Source organism: Apodemus sylvaticus, chromosome 11, assembly GCF_947179515.1.
Source record: "Apodemus sylvaticus chromosome 11, mApoSyl1.1, whole genome shotgun sequence".
NCBI classification, from domain to species: Eukaryota; Metazoa; Chordata; class Mammalia; order Rodentia; family Muridae; genus Apodemus; species Apodemus sylvaticus.
This window is the reverse complement of record NC_067482.1, coordinates 81,521,296-81,537,852: the sequence shown is the minus strand read 5'-3', so window position 1 is coordinate 81,537,852 and position 16,557 is coordinate 81,521,296. Positions and strand designations below refer to the sequence as shown.

Here is a 16,557-nt window from a genome sequence, read left to right as displayed (position 1 = left end):
CTTGGCACAGTCTTTGTGGGTCTGCAGATGGGCTAGCGGCAGGCGTGGCTGAGCTAATTTCTTGGGTCTGACCATGGTGCTCCAGTTAGCTAAAATTGTCCTCGTTCTGGTAAACAGACACAGAAATGTTGCGGTGTGAATGGGCATACAAGTTTACCCCCAAACAGCTCAGAAGGAAATCTAAACACAAAGAAAGACAGAGACAGGGGAAAAAATACAGAGAAATGGCGAAATGGAAAGGGACAGGCATAGAAAGATGGAGACCAAGACAGAGATGACAGAAAAAGAATATTGTGAAGACACGTTAATATTTGGGTGGATTTGTGTGAAGGCCACTACTCTTACAACTAGTGTGCTATATGGTGTGCTACATATGTGTGCGTGGGCGGATGTGGGTGTGCTTATCCATGCCTGCAGATGTGGAGGCCAGAGGTGGGTACTGGAATGTTTTCTTCCATCACTCTTCTATCTTATTTTCGAGAGTCTCTTGTCACATGCAAGCTCACTAATTCAGCTAAATTGGCTAGGCAGAGAGCCTCCAAGTTCCTCCTGTCTCTGACCTAAGTATTTAGGTCACAGGGTTAGACTATCCACCTAGTGTTTATACGATGGCCAGGGGTCACAGGTTAGACCATCACACCTAGTGTTTACACGATGGCCAGGGGTCCCAGGTTAGACCATCACACCTAGTGTTTACACGATGGCCAGGGGTCCCAGGTTAGACCATCACACCTAGTGTTTACACGATGGCCAGGGGTCATGCTTATGCAGCAGGAACTTACCCACTGAGCCATATTCAGGCCATTGCAAGTATTGTGTGTTTAAATTTCAAGTTTAAGAGGAAAACTGGGGTGAGGAAGCCAAGACCACTCACTCCCTATAATATATGGTCTCTTCCTCTCTCCCCTGGCCCAGCTCTCACCAAAGTGTGGCCCTTTCAAAACTACCATCCCTGGCTCTTTCTCCTGGCCTGCCACCACAGTCTAGTAAGGTTTGTTCCCACATGCTTCCCAGAGTCCCGCCTCCTCCACTCCAGAGTGTGTGTATCCAAAACATGGGCTTCAGACTCCTCGCCATCCTCCCTGGATGTCAAGGGTTCCTCTGCAGACTTACTTCTATCCAGATTCTTCCCCTCCGCGCAGTGCCAGCCAGAGCGCCCAGTGCTGTCTCGTCTCCCAGGAAGGCCTCGGGTACTTCTCGTATCCCCCCTGCCCCTTTCCCCAGTGTCCCTCTCCTGTGACTGCTCCAGGCTTCACATATGGGTGAGTCTTCATGTCCCCCTTCTTCAACCTCCACGCCACTGCCACTAGGGTTTCTCTAGAGCACTTATTGTCACCTAGAGGGCTCAGCCCCTTTTCTGTGGGGGTACCAAAGCCACCCTCTTACAGGGGTTGCACACCAGACATCATTACAGTTCATAGCAAAATTAGTTATGAAACTACAACAAACAATAATTTTATGGTTGGGTGTCTCCACTATATGAGGAACTATATTAAAGGGCCGAGCATTAGGAAGATTAAGAACCACTGCTCTAGAAAAGGCCTGTGCCCTTTGACCAGTCCCTTCCTTTCCTGCCCTGTCACATGGTGGCTCCTCAACCCACACTTCCTGCCCACATTTACTGCTAAGTGCTTTGACATCTGCCTTCTAACAATGTGAAATAGGGCTAAAGAGACAGTATTTAGAACAGGAAGATTTGAGCTGTGTGTCCTGTGGTACAACTCGATGGGGGAGGGGTTCATGTCTAACTCAGTATTAACTGTCACATGACCTCCGGTCATCCAGTGCATCACCTTTACTCTGTCCCCATTTTGCTCACCTGTCCCTTGCTTTATGTGCTCCCCACCCAAGCCACTCCGGGCCCCAAGGAGAGTGGTGTCCAGTCTTCCCATCTGCTGACAGTCTGTAAGCCTCATCTCTATCATCCATCCCAAGAGTAGACGGACCATCGGTACATTTGCTCAGAGGCATCCAGCCAGCTTCTTAAACAGTCAACGGATCTATCTCACATACCCTTAATTTGCTAAAAGACAAGGCTTTAAGTCCACCAAGAAGAAAGAAACTGAAGAAAATAACTAATATCCTCCCAAAATGCACTAAAGTCCCACTTTTCATTGATTCCATGTCCCCAGGGATGGGGTGGGGGAATATCTAACACCTGAGCCATCTGAGGTTATGTGAGGTCTGTTTGGTGCTGGGTTATTATCCCCATACACAGAGCTCAAGCCCTGACCAGGCTTCCCTACTAGCATTCTTTCATCCTCTGGCCACCGGAGCCCTCAGCTCCAAGTACCACCAACTTTTTTTTTTAATCTCTTGGCTCGTATAGTTTTAAAATCCTGACCTAAAGACCACAGTCTCCCTCCTTTCCAACCAACACTGCTCAGCCATTGAGAATCTGAAAATGAGGGCCTACTTTACAACATAGTTACTGTTTTTTAATCAAGGGTTTGTGCTGGGTCCCACTGTCGCCCACCCACGCTCCCCTTTGCCTGGGTCACTTTCTTGAAGTACAAAACTAGAGAATTACTCCGGTTTCTACAGTTTATGGTGGCCCCTGTCCACTGAATCAAGGATCTCCCCTAGCCACCAGAGAACAGCTGCGCCCGGTTCCATTGGTCACCACCCACTCCGCAGAGAGCCTGGGCCCCAGCCAAAGTGCACACTTCACCATCTGGAGACATATGTTCCTCTGCCCAAAATAACCTACCCCTGTCTCCACCTGTCGACATCTACCCTCCAAGGATCACTCAGTAAGTAGCACTGGCCAATGGGTTAGTCATTTGAAGGAGATTCCTTAGATTCTTTTCTTCATGCCAGACATCATGATATACTGTGGATAAACTAAAGTTAAATATAAATATAGTCCTATACTTAAAAACCAAGCCATAAAAATCTCTCAAAAATATGCCCTTACTAAAAAATTAAAAAAGAAGATTCTAACTTAGATGCAAATGAAATTTCTGAGGAAACAAAATAACGAAAATGGTCCACCAGAGAGGACACAGGCTACAGGAGCAGTTAACTGCTTATCACACAAGTATGGAGACACAAGCTTGAATCCCTAGGAGCTGCATAAAAAAGCAGGGTGCAGCAGGGTACTTCTGCAATCTCAGCACTGGGAGATGATCCCTGGGGCTCACTGACAGCTAGTCTAGCTCAATTTAGTTAGCTCCATGTTCAGCCAGAAACCCTGTCCCAAAAAATAAGGTGGAGAGTAACATAGGCACTCATGGCTATTTCCAGCCTCCACACGCATGTACATGTATAGCCACATGCATATACAAATTTAAAACACTTTAGAGGAACTTGATTAACAAATATTAAACTGGTGCTAGAACTCATCTTCAAGTCAGTAGAGCTTAGTGAGATCCTATCATTCAAAAAACACCCAATTGCAAACAAACAAAACGTTATATGTGTGAACTTCATTCAGGGAGTTTACTAAGTAAGATGTCTTGGGGTTTGTTTGTTTTAGAAACACGGCTTATTTATTGAAGGCTTAAAACTCTGACCTAATCAATGTATTAGTCCCTGAGGATTAATAATCTAGTAGCATTACTGAGAAGTAGGATCTCATTGGAGAAAACAGGTTACTGGGGTATGCTCTGGAAAGATCCCTGGCCCCAGCCCTTTCCTGTCTCTCTGCTTTCCCAGGCGCCATGAGGTGGGTGAGCGGCTCCACTTTTGAGTAATTCATGTGCTGCTTCTCATCATAATGTTTTGCCTTACCACAGCCCCAAATCAACAGAGTCATCTAATCATACACTAAACCCTCTGAAACCAGGAGCGTCAGTAAAGCATCAAGAAAGCGGACCCTAAAAGCAGCGGACAGAAACAAACATAGGCTCGACCTGGGAGCCGCAGAGCGCTTTCCCAGCGCGGCCAGTGACGTCACCTCTGCGCCCCGCCGGCGTGGTGTGTGGCTCTTCCGGCCGGCAGGCAGCGGCGGGCGGAGCGGAGTGACGTCACGAGAGCCGCGCGCCGGAAGCGGGCCGTGCTGCACGGAAGCCGCGGGGGCGGGGCGCGGAGGCGATGGGGGGCGGCGGCGGCCGGCGATGAGCGGCGGGCGCGCGTGAGGAGCCGGCGGGCGAGGCTGGGGGGCCCCGGAGCGCGAGCCGCAGGGCGGAGGGCGGGGGCGCGAGCGCAGCGGGCGGCGGCGAGGCGGCGGCCGAGAAGATGGCGGACGGCGACAGCGGCAGCGAGCGCGGCGGCGGCGGTGGCGGCGGCGGGCCCGGCGGCTTCCAGCCCGCGCCCCGTGGCGGCGGCGGGCCCGGCGGCGAGCAGGAGACGCAGGAGCTGGCCTCGAAGCGGCTGGACATCCAGAACAAGCGCTTCTACCTGGACGTGAAGCAGAACGCCAAGGGCCGCTTCCTCAAGATCGCCGAGGTGGGCGCGGGCGGCTCCAAGAGCCGCCTCACGCTTTCGATGGCGGTGGCTGCCGAGTTCCGCGACTCGCTGGGCGACTTCATCGAGCACTACGCGCAGCTGGGTCCCAGCAGCCCGGAGCAGCTGGCGGCGGGCGCCGAGGAGGGCGGCGGGCCGCGCCGCGCGCTCAAGAGCGAGTTCCTGGTGCGCGAGAACCGCAAGTACTACCTGGACCTCAAGGAGAACCAGCGCGGCCGCTTCCTGCGCATCCGTCAGACGGTGAACCGCGGCGGTGGCGGCTTCGGCGGGGGGCCCGGGCCCGGCGGCCTGCAGAGCGGCCAGACCATCGCGCTGCCCGCGCAGGGCCTCATCGAGTTCCGCGACGCGCTCGCCAAGCTCATCGACGACTACGGGGGCGAGGATGACGAGCTGGCCGGCGGCCCGGGAGGCGGCGCTGGCGGCCCTGGGGGCGGCCTGTACGGAGAGCTCCCGGAGGGCACCTCTATCACGGTGGACTCCAAGCGCTTCTTCTTCGACGTCGGCTGCAACAAGTACGGGGTGTTCCTGCGAGTGAGCGAGGTGAAGCCATCCTACCGCAATGCCATCACCGTTCCCTTCAAGGCCTGGGGCAAGTTTGGAGGCGCCTTCTGTCGGTATGCAGATGAAATGAAAGAAATCCAGGAGCGACAGAGGGATAAGCTTTACGAGCGACGCGGTGGGGGCAGCGGAGGCGGCGACGAGTCCGAGGGTGAGGAAGTGGATGAGGATTGAAGCGGGCAGCTTCCCGTACTGGCCTCCCCCACCCCACCACCGTCCCCTTGGCTAGAGAGTTCCCTTTCCTACTCGTCCCCAGTGAGCTAGTGGAGAGGGATCAGGGGAGGCCACAGACGAAGAAAACAAAAAATAAAAAATAATATAGTTAAGAGAAATAACCATAAGAAAACAGTCACAGACAATTAGAGAAAAGCAGTTAAGTTCCAAGGAACTGCCAGCAACCTGCAAAGAGGACAGCAGCATCTCCTCACCTGCGCAAGAGTCTCAGCTTCTGTTGTTTAAAACCGAGGGTTGTAAATTCATCAGGAATACATTGGAGGGGATAGATAGATCTTCGAACGTCTGGGACCAAAAACACATCTGGGTTACCCAGACTCATCCATTGGTGATAGTTGAATTTGTGTTGTACCTGGGTAATCTGGTCCTAGGATCCGTCCAGGCCTCACTACTGCAGCATCTATCCCTTCACCTCCATCGAAATCAGCGTTTTGGATCTAGGCTTGATGGAATCTTTGAGAAGAGAGAGGCCTTTGCAGTTACCCAGTTCTGAGGGTACAGGCTTAATGAAAAGGAATGCAACTTTACACAATCATGGACAGGGCAAGAGAAGAATTCAAGAAGCCATTGGAGAATTCAAAAATTGGATCCATTTTAAAAAATGGTTTTGCATGGAACCTGGACCAAGGCCCCTGTCTTTTCTTTGCAGAATTGTTTTCCGGGATGCAAATGAATTCAGAATATCAAAGCTTGAACTAGAATCCATTACTAAAATAGTTTAAAAGTTGGCAAAAATTACTCTCAAATACAAAAGCAGTTGTACAGTGGGGATTGCTGAGGCAGGCACAAGAAGCCAGGCATGAAGCACAAGGCGGACTGTTTGAGTGGATTAGTTGCTGCTCACTAAAGTTCTTCCCTTGATCTCTTAAATATGGAGGTCATTCCCAAGAAATGGCTTAGCAGGAGTGAGAGCTGAATCCCAACGGCTCCACCGTATGAGCTCGTGAATTATGGCTAATTCGGCTGTTACAGCCACTGGCTGGCTGCATCTTAAACCTTAAAACTTGACTATCTGCAAAAAAGGAACAGTGTGGCTACAAGCCTGAGCTTTAATGAAATATACATCCTCACAGAGAAGTTGGAAATAACCAGAACTGAAGTCTTAATTAACCTTCAGTTTCATCTGTGGATTTATTGAAATACTGACGATCCTCAGGTCCAGAATTCCAGCATCATTTATTCTTTTTAAATAAATTTTTAAGAACTTGATCCATCGTATTCAGTACCTCACAATCAACGTTGGCAAATGATGGATGAATGATTCAAGCATTGCACCCGGTGGAAGCTGACTCCATCTGTGAATGGAACTGAAGTGAACACGAATGCTGACTCTATCCTGGAAGCATTTTTATACCATCTTGAAATTTCAACAAGCTGGCATTTGCCGGTTTATCCAGCTGTCTTTCAAGAATAAAAGTTGGGGTTTTCAAGGATCGCCTCTTCTATATTTTAAATGGATTTTCAGTATAAATGATTTTTCTAATCAAGTTAATCCCACCCCATCAAAAGGTATTCCTAGAAATGTCATAGACCTAGGCAACTTTGAATTGAATGGGAGCTAATGTTCTTTCCAAAGTTTTTCAGGTATTTGTGTGACACCTTCTCAAGAACCAGGAGGCAAGTAACCCCACCTCCACAATCTTAGTTTTTTGTTTTTTTTTTGTTTTTTTTTTTTTTTACTGCATGCCTGCCCTTTATTTGAGCTGCCTTTTTAATTTATTGCATATCCTTTTTATTATCTTATTTTGGTATTATTCAATCTATACAATCTTTTTGTATTTATTGGGAAATAAGTAATATACAAAAAGGTCATTTTTGTGTCTGTGGCTGAGAGGGAGGGAAATACTTGTGTATATAAAATTAGGCTTTGAAAAAAAATAGACTGATTCACAATATTGCTGATCTTAGACTTAAAAATGGAAGAGCCACAAACATTGGTGCCCTTACAGACTATTTCTCTACTCTCATCATCCACAGTAGAATTTTTAAACAGATTTTTTTAAAGCTTTTCTTTAAATTTTTCTCCGTTGCAAAGAATGTTTCCTAAATTGTATGGGAGCAATAGTATTTTTGATGTTCTAATGACATCCGTATACTTGTACTGTATTTTGTACTACAAGGCAGCTGTTTTCAATAATGTCCTGCTGTATTTACCTATGTGTTTTGAGTGTTTGTTTCTTTGCTGCGGAGAACAAATTCCTACTTTTAGTAAAGGAGCTGAGAAGCTAGCATTAGGTTTGCAGAAACTTTATAGTTTCAAACTCTGAGGCAGCAATGAAAATTAAGGTTGCAGCTATTTGTTGATTGCTGTAACGTTTTCATTTTGAAATCATGTACTATTCCTGTATAGACCAACTTGTTTTCTTGCTTCAGTGGTGGTTCTGTTGCTCAGCTGCAGTGAGCCAGTTCAATTTTGCAAAGGTGCAGTACCTCTCCTTTTCAAGGGGTTGGTTTTTGTTTTTTGTTTTTTCTTTTTATTTGGCTGAATTGCAGTAACTAGCCTTGCCTTTCTATTCTGTAGAAATGACAGGGTCTTCACAATCCTTCACCAGTGGCTACTAAGCTATAATTAGCTGAATAGAAAGAATGTGGAAGTGGTCTGAGGCATATAGAGTATATGCCAAGAACACTACCATATATGGCATCAGCTTTGGTTACCAGAGAAATTTTCGTAGTCATTAGACCATATAACAGTAATATATCATATGTAAATCTTTAGATTTCAATTTGAGAATCCTCCAAAAAAAGGAGCAAAGAATGCATAAGCTATGTGTTGGCAAAAGTAATTTATATTAAAATTTTGACCTGCCTTTGTAAGATTAAGTGGTAAATGTCATAGTGGTGGGTTTTTACGTCTTAACCGATCTCTGAGGTTTATTTCTCCTGCAGGGGATGTTTCATGGCCTCTCTTCCCACTGTAGGAAGGAAGCTGAAGGATGGGGATTGATTGTAGCATTTCACTGATCCTCATCCCTGGGACTAGGGACAATAGAAATCTGCAAACATGTTGAGTCGGTCATAAATAATAGCTTTTTGAAGGCATTGGTCTTTGTTGATTTCTGTCAGAAAATGGCATTGTACAAATTATGGGAAGCAACCAACTTTTCTGTACTGTTTTTGAAGTGCTACTATGAACGATTCAGAGTTGTATTTTTTTTTTCTTTTAAATTTGGCAGATATCCCAGCTAATGAAAATAGTCACATTCCTGAGAAGTTGGAGCTAAAACTCCAATTTAAATTATTGTTGAAATGTTTCTCAGGCAACTATATGTACAAATGTGTTTTTAAGAAAATCAAAGAGAGGGAAAAAAATATATGCAGAGGCCCTACTATTTTGTGGTTTCTATTGTCCCTACATATCATTTCAGCAAGTCTATAATGGCAGTTCTTGTCAGCAAGTCCTTCCGTGCATATGCTGCACAAAACAAGACATAAATCTGCATGGCACCAAAAACCAAACAAAAGCAAACCAAAAACCCAGACCCCTATGTACGTGTTGGAGGCATGTGGGTGGTACAGGTGACTAGCCATGAGCACACATGGCTGCTTGTCACGTCACTTTCCATAATTATTTACTGCAAAATGATTGAGAGGCTTTTGGTGCAGGCAGCCATTAGCCTCCTGCTTCCTTTGTTACCTCTGGATCACTTTGCAGTAAATTGCAGGTCTTTTAAAAGATTCAAGCTTCGGTTTTCTCAAAACAAAACAATTATCCTGTCTTACCTGAAAATGCAGGGTTGTGGGCAAAAGAGGCTGGTTATAATAATGCCCTCATATTGAGTGGTCTGTAAATGGCTGCACACTTCAGGCACTAGAGTTGCTGAAGATGCTTTGTTAATGTGACCTTGACTGGCTTTACAGGGGTGTAGAACAGTCTACACGGCGACTATTTGCATCCATCTTGCTCTTAAAGGTGGGTGGAAATAAGAAAAGGCTGGAGTGTGTAAGTCATGCACATAAGTATTCTTCACTGTAAATTTTATTTCATTTTTAACCCAATTATGGTACTTTGTCCAATGCACAACTGATCTCTCAGTAGATATTCATTTGAAAATAGTGTGGCCTTGACCAGTGAGAAGGGGAAGAAGTGACTTACGCTCGTGTTAAGATGACCTGTTTGCTGAGAGTGGTCTTTCTGCAGCACTCTTAATGTCATGTTTTGATTAGGGAGAGTTAATGTTTTTGACCCTGAATTGAGGTTTCTTCTATTTTTAGGAAGTATCAGAATTGCTCTGATGAGTAACAAAGTTAACTGCTTTGATGTCCAATCTCAGGTTTTAAAATAGAGTGGTATAAAATCCCACTGTTACTAATTCTTAAGACAATTTTGATTTAGTATACCTAAAAGTCACATGAATAATAAGGCCTGTTCAAAGAGCAGAGCCTCCATCTTTTTGCTCCTTTTCCATGTTGTACTTCACTTGAAAAGGTGTCAAGTGACTTTGCATTGTATATTTCCATTTTAACCCTGACATAGTTCTCAAAGATAAAGCACTTTTTGAACATGAAATACATGGCTAATGTGTGATGTGGATCATGGTTTCTCAGGCCCCTAGATAATCCACTTGTGAGTTTTGTTCTATGTAAGGAGAATAGAGATCTTTGCTAAGGTTAGAAAGTGTGTGTTCTGATTAGAATGCACTTGCTAGTTTCCAATGGACGGGAGAGTAAACAATGCTGCATTCACAACTGAACCAGTTGCTTTCCCGTGAGCCTTAAGGTGACTTTCCTTTTCTGTCAACAACAGCACTGAAGTTAGAGTAAGTGAATGAGATTATCTGTTTTCAGGGTTGGTTTTAGAGTACTGTAAATTAATTAGCTGTCTTCCTAAAGAGTCATTAACTTCTTCAATAGACTGAATGGTGGGTGTGGGGAGGGTGGCTAGGGAGGGGGAGGGAGATAGTTTGTAGAAAAGAAAAAAGAAAAAAAGAGCTACATTTACCTTAAAATATAGAGAAAAAAGGAAAAAAAAAATGCCCTGTCCTGTTGGAAATTTCAGACATAAGGTGGAAGTATTTCATTTCCCCTGCTTTTAATTTAGAAAACCTAAGTTGTTTTAAAATATTAGCATCCCCCCACCAAATTGTTAGCTAGAGTCATAAATGAATTTTATAGATATCTCTTACTTTGCCATTTAAAGTTACCTTTTTCAGTCCTAAATTTTTTGAACCTAGTTTCATTACTGAAGATTTAATAAACTTATGTGTGAACAAATGGAATCTAGTCATCGATTTTGAAAATTAAATTTGGAAACTGGAAAAACAAAATTGCACCATAAAGATTTATTACCCTAGTGATTCCCGTTTTCTGTGTGTACTCATGACCCAAATTAAGGCCTTTATGAATGTATTTTATATTTCCTAATGAAATAGGAAATAGCCACCAATGTAACCACTTTTTCATTTGAAAAGCAAATGCCTCTTAAATTAGACATTCCAATTGGAATAGGTAGAGCCATTTTAAAACAATAGTAAATGCCATACTTGTAGTTTCAGTAGGACTTCTAATAAAGAGAATAAATCTTTGTTAGAAGTTAAAACCTTTTTGTGATTTTAACACTTTGGAGGAGGATTTTAACTATGAACATAGGTTCTGTGATCAGATTTATGTCCACTCCATTACTATCCACGGGCATGGATAAGAGGGGGTCATTTTTGTCCTCTGGTCTTGAGTTCTAGAGAGAAAGCAGCAGTAGGTCTGCTCAGTGTCCACCATGAAGTGCAGAAGGCACAGGTGTGACCTTTCCCCACCTCCAGGAACTCTTCACTGGCTAACGTTTTCAACACAATTTTTGTTTCCTTTTTTTTTTTTTTTTGGTTTTTCGAGACTGGGTTTCTCTGTGTAGCCCTGGCTGTCCTGGAACTCACTCTGTAGACCAGGCTGGCCTCGAACTCAGAAATCCTCCTGCCTCTGCCTCCCAAGTGCTAGGATTAAAGGCGTGCGCCACCGCCGCCGCCATCACCACCACTCAGCACAATTTTTATTTCTTAAAAGCAAAATAGTTTGTGTCCAGTGTTACAAGATAATGATGGTTAGTAAAATCTTAGTGTTTGGAAGTAGAATAAGAAGAAGTTTGTTTCTTCCCTTTTAAAATGTCTGTCTCAGAGAAATAAAAGTCCAGGAAAGTCTAAGAAAATGAGCAGGCGTATACTCTGAGCACAGCGTGTGGAGGAATATGGAGGTCTTATAGAACCCCTTTCCTCCAAGCCTATATCACTATTCATTGAACCAAAGTCCTCAGGAGTCTGGAGAGGCAGGAGGTTGGGCAAAAAGTCTAGAAACTTGGCTGTAGGTCAGCATGAAATACTTTTTTACAAAGAGTTTGTGGTTTTGCATATTTTGGTGGCAGGCAAGTATAATTTAATTATTTTTCCATGACCTTGATATTTGAAATTAAGCTTGTTAGTGTATTTTGACTTTTTTTTTCTGAAGTTAGAACAGTTGTATTAGGCATTTACTCTTGTGAATCTTTATGCAGATGTCTTACCAGTCTTGTGAATAAAGTGCAGACGACATACTTTGTATTGTAGGAATCTCACTGCCCATCCTGTCTGCTGGTGGCTCTTTTAGGCTAGGTTCTTCACTCCAAAGCTGGGACTTAACGTCCTTCTAGTTGGGAATCTACAGAAGTAATCTGAATGAGTTAAAACCAAATCTTGATAGCAGGAGACAGCTTCCTGGTCTCAGTGTACAATTCTCTTAGGTTGGAATGAAGAGGGTTTGGTGATGTCTTTAGTCTCTGTAAATCCCAACATGCTTGTTATGCCCCGTAAACCAGTGTGGATGCCTGTGTGTGGATTTGTAGAGCTGGTTTCTGCTTCAAGTGAAGCTGCACCTTTGATTTTATAAGGTCCCCTCCACCCTGAACCCTATAAACGTTTGTAAATAGAACACTAAAATTTGTAGTGATAGGATCAATTTGGGAAATATCTGCTGAGAGACCAAAAAGTTCATTTTTTTAAGTACCTTGGTTAAAGAGTAAAGATTATTCCTCTTATTTTTTAAAAGAAGTATGCACTTTAACAAACATAACTGCATGGGCAATTCAAACAAATCCATGAAGTGCAGTACCCATCCAGAAACCACACTTCCTGAAAACCGTTCGAAGCAGAGTCCAGACGGGCTGGTGATCTCACTGCCTGTAGGTTGAAGCTCAGATTCTGATGAACTATGAGACAAGCAGGGCTGCTTCAATGAGCAATGCGAATACAGCCAGAAGCTTCAGACAGGTCTGTAAAATGGCGGGTCCCGTATTTACCACTAACTAGCAAAACTGACAGAAAAACTCATAGAAATAAAAAGTTTAAGAATCCTTCCTGCTGGTGTGCACTCCTTCCAATAGCAGACTTTTGCAAATGGAGTTTTACAGTCTATATTTAAAAAATTGTATGTTTGTAACAAATAAAGTATGCGGAAAAGTGAATGACAGTCTCGTGCCCTTGCCTCTTATTTAAGGGATTGCATGGTGATTGGGGAAGGAACTGTTATCATCCTTTGTGGTTTCACAAATGGCTGTGGGTTGGAAGAAGTTCCTACTTGAAGTGACCTGAGATCTAGCTATGTTCAGATCATCTGGGTTTCTGTTAAATAAGTCAGCAGATTAGAAGGGCTCACAAAAGCTTCTGCCCCAGATGTTCTCTCAGTTACATTGGACTGACTAAGCAGCCAATGAGACCAATCTTCTCGTGCCCAAATGATAGAGGGGAAACAAGAAAATGCTGTTCAGTGGTCCTGGCCAGAGATCTCAAACTCTTTGGGTCAGGAACTGCTTTATCCAAGGGAATCTTTCTGGGATATATCCATGGGTACCCATCAGACTAGAAGTGGGAGGTTTTTTTAAGACAGGCATACATGTAATCCACTGTCAGAGCAATGAAACCATTCCATTTGACTTCTGGAGCACATCATATAGACTTCTGAGACTTAACAGTGAACACTTGCTATATCAGAGTTTGTCCACTGGACTCCTTGAGAAGGTCTCAATTCTGATCATCTTGGAGAACTTGTACTGGGCATCAGTCTGTGTAAATGACACTTATGAAAGTTTGGGATGGCCGGGCGGTGGTGGCGCACACCTTTAATCCCAGCACTTTGGAGACAGGCAGGCAGATTGCTGAGTTCAAGGCCAGCCTGGTTTACAGAGTGAGTTCCAGGACAGCCAGGGATATACAGAGAAACCCTGTCTTGGGGGTGTGGGGGGGGGATAGTTTGGGATGGATTGGGGAAGATGGAAGTTTAGCCAGGAAGTTTAACCACAGACTGAGCACATGGATCTCTGGTAATTCAAGGCCAGCCTGGTGTACATAACAAATAATAGGCCAGACATAACATCCAAGACCTTGTCTCAAAAAAAAAAATTTAATAATCCTATACACAGAGACAACACTTAAGTGCATACACATAAATTTCCTGTGATTATGCCTTTATGCAGTCAGGCGTTGGTTATTAGGGCTAGAGACAGAATAGTTTAGAGAGTTCTGGGTTCTCATATCTGGGTTAACTGGGCCAGACATGAGATCTGATGCATGGCCCTTTTAAGCTTCCCCAGGGTGGCTTTTCCATGTAGTGACAACTAACAAGTAGTGGCCGTGGGATCTGAAGGTACAAGGAAGGAGAGATGATTGAAGTCTTAGCGGATTTCTGTCAAAGCAGCCCTCAGTGTACAGCTTTCCTGGACCTCCAGCCTACCATGGTGCTTGCAAGATGCTGAGAAAGACTGGAACAGAAAATCCTCTAGCATTGTCTTCAATCCCTTGATTAAGAAAAGCCTGGGGTGGGTTGACACAGAGACCCCCTTTACTTTGCACTGGAGTTGCCCAAGACCTTGAAGCATGGATTCCGAGTTTGGACCTAGGAAAGAAGCTGTGCTTCTAAGAAACCTGGCAGTATTGACACTATTGATTTAAGGACTGAACCTAAAAGACGAGCTATAGAGTCGAGGGGATGATTCAGCAGGTAAAGGTACTTGGTGCCAGGCGTCATGACCATGGTGCAATCCCAGGAGCCCACATGGTAGGAAGAAAGACTTGACCTCACTTGTCCTCAGTTCTCATATGCACCCCTGCACCAGGGTATATACCCACACATATACACAGAAAATAGTAAAACTGTAAAGCAGGGTGGGGTTGAACACCTCTAATCCCAGCTCGCTGGTAGGCTGAAGCAAGAAGATAATGTAATTTTGAGGTAAGCCTGGGCTATATAGCAAGACCATGTATCAAAAGAAAGTGGAAGGAGGGGCTTCCCTGGAGCTTCTTTTTTTTTTCTTTTTTTTTTTTTCTTTTTTTTTTGGTTTTTTGGATTTGGTTTTTTCGAGACAGGGTTTCTCTGTGTAGCCCTGGCTGTCCTGGAACTCACTCTGTAGACCAGGCTGGCCTCAAACTCAGAAATCCGCCTGCCTCTGCCTCCTAGAGTGCTGGGATTACAGGCGTGCTCCACCACCGCCTGGCTTCCCTGGAACTTCTAAGGATTGCCAAGCCAATGTAGCTTCCCAGGAAACACTGAGACTTTTGGAAATGAGAGCCACCTAGTGGTCATGGCCAAAATCTCAGTAACTGGTTTTTTGGTTTTGTTTTGTTTTTAATTTATTTATGTATGTGAGCACACTGTCATTCTCTTCAGACACACGGGAAGAGGGCATCAGATACCATTACAGATGGTTGTGAGCCACCGATGTTGCTGGGAGTTGAAGTCAGGCCCTCTGGAGGAGCAGTCTTAACTCGTAACCACTGCGCCATCTCTCCAGCCCCTCAGTAACTGCTCTTTGACTGGATCATTCATACATTTGGGTAATTATTGGGTAGTTGTTATATGTTATACTAGATGTAGAAGACGTGGTCCACGGTTTGGGTGGGAGTCACAGTTTAGCCAGAAGAAAGCTTTTGTGAGTTAGGAACAGGGAACATAAGGACAAGATGTAGCTGCTGGAGTTTCCCAGTATCCTGAGAGACCCACCGGGGAATCAGATCTAATAAGACTTACGAGACTAGGTTTTAGTTGTTGCACCCAGAGATTGAGCTAGCATTGTTTCTGAGCTAAAAAAAAGAAAGGAAGGAAGGAAGGATTTATGAAGTACTAAAACGGCAATAGATGTCATCAACAGCACCATTCCTTTTTTTTTTTTTTTTTTTTTTTTTTTTGGTTTTTTTGGATTTGTTTTTTTTCAAGACAGGGTTTCCCTGTGTAGCCCTGGATGTCCTGGAACTCACTCTGTAGACCAGGCTGGCCTCGAACTCAGAAATCGCCTGCCTCTGCTTCCCAGAGTGCTGGGATTACAGGCGTGTGCCACCACCGCCCCGCTAACAGCACCATTCCTAACTCAAGCATTTGCTCCTTATAAGAGATGGCTGCAGAGAAACTGGAAGAAGCATGACCCCCATCCATACCCGTGAGCCCAGCAGTTGTAAGGATTTAGATCTCATAGTGTGAGAGCCAGGCTACGTGAGACTTTCTCAAATAAAACCAAACTAACTTCAACAAATGAGTATGCTGCTTCTCTGCAAACCTCTGTGTAAAAATGGTGAAGGTAGCAGCTGTTGAAGAGTTTAGCATACATCCACTTGAACATTTTGATAAGGTGCTATTAAGTCACAACATTTGAGAAGTGGCCATTATATTTGTATGTGCATTTATGTATGTATTATTTACTGGGTTGTTTTGTTTTGAGACAGGGATTATCTGTACAGCTCTGGCTGTCCTGGAACTCACTCTGGACCAGGAGACCTTGAACATTTCTCTCTCTCTGCATCTTGAGTACTGGGATTAAAGGCTTGTACCACCACTGCATGGCTAAATGTATTGATTTTTTTAAAAGATTTTATTTATTATATGTAAGTACACTGTAGCTGTCTTCAGACACACCAGAAGAGGGTGTCAGATCTCATTACACATGGTTGTGAGCCACTGTCTGGTTTCAGAGATTTGAACTCAGAAACTTTGGAAGAGCAGTCAGTGCTTTTAAACAATGAGCCATCTCTCCAGCCCCCAATGCACTGGTTTTTATCAAGAAAATTGGGGCTGGAGAGATTGCCCAGTGGTTACTGCTCTAGCAGAGGACCTGAATGCAATTCCCAGAACCAGATTGGGATAACCTCTAACCCACTCGTGCTCATACCCACACATTCACAGAATTTTAAATAAAAGCTTTGTGTGATTTTAATCCCATAATTGGGAGGCAGGGGGCGTCTAATCTCTGTGAGTTCAAAGCCAGCCATATTGAGTTTCAGGACAGCCAGAGTTACATAGTGAAACCCTGCCTCAAAAAACAAAACATTGTCTGCAAGCTGGGATCAAAGGCCTGAGCACCACCCCACACTTTATCATTAAACTGTGCCACAGACAACACAACTCTTATGCAGA

At 44.4% G+C, this 16,557-nt stretch overlaps 1 protein-coding gene across 1 annotated transcript; it reads left to right on the top strand.

Moving 5' to 3' along the window:
* The first annotated feature begins 4,032 nt into the window (after positions 1 to 4,032).
* On the top strand, positions 4,033 to 12,627 carry Purb (purine rich element binding protein B). Its single transcript, XM_052197997.1, has one exon. It carries the CDS (start codon positions 4,180 to 4,182, stop codon positions 5,137 to 5,139), a length of 960 nt encoding a protein of 319 aa, XP_052053957.1. The 5' UTR covers positions 4,033 to 4,179; the 3' UTR covers positions 5,140 to 12,627.
* The last annotated feature ends 3,930 nt before the right edge of the window (positions 12,628 to 16,557 follow it).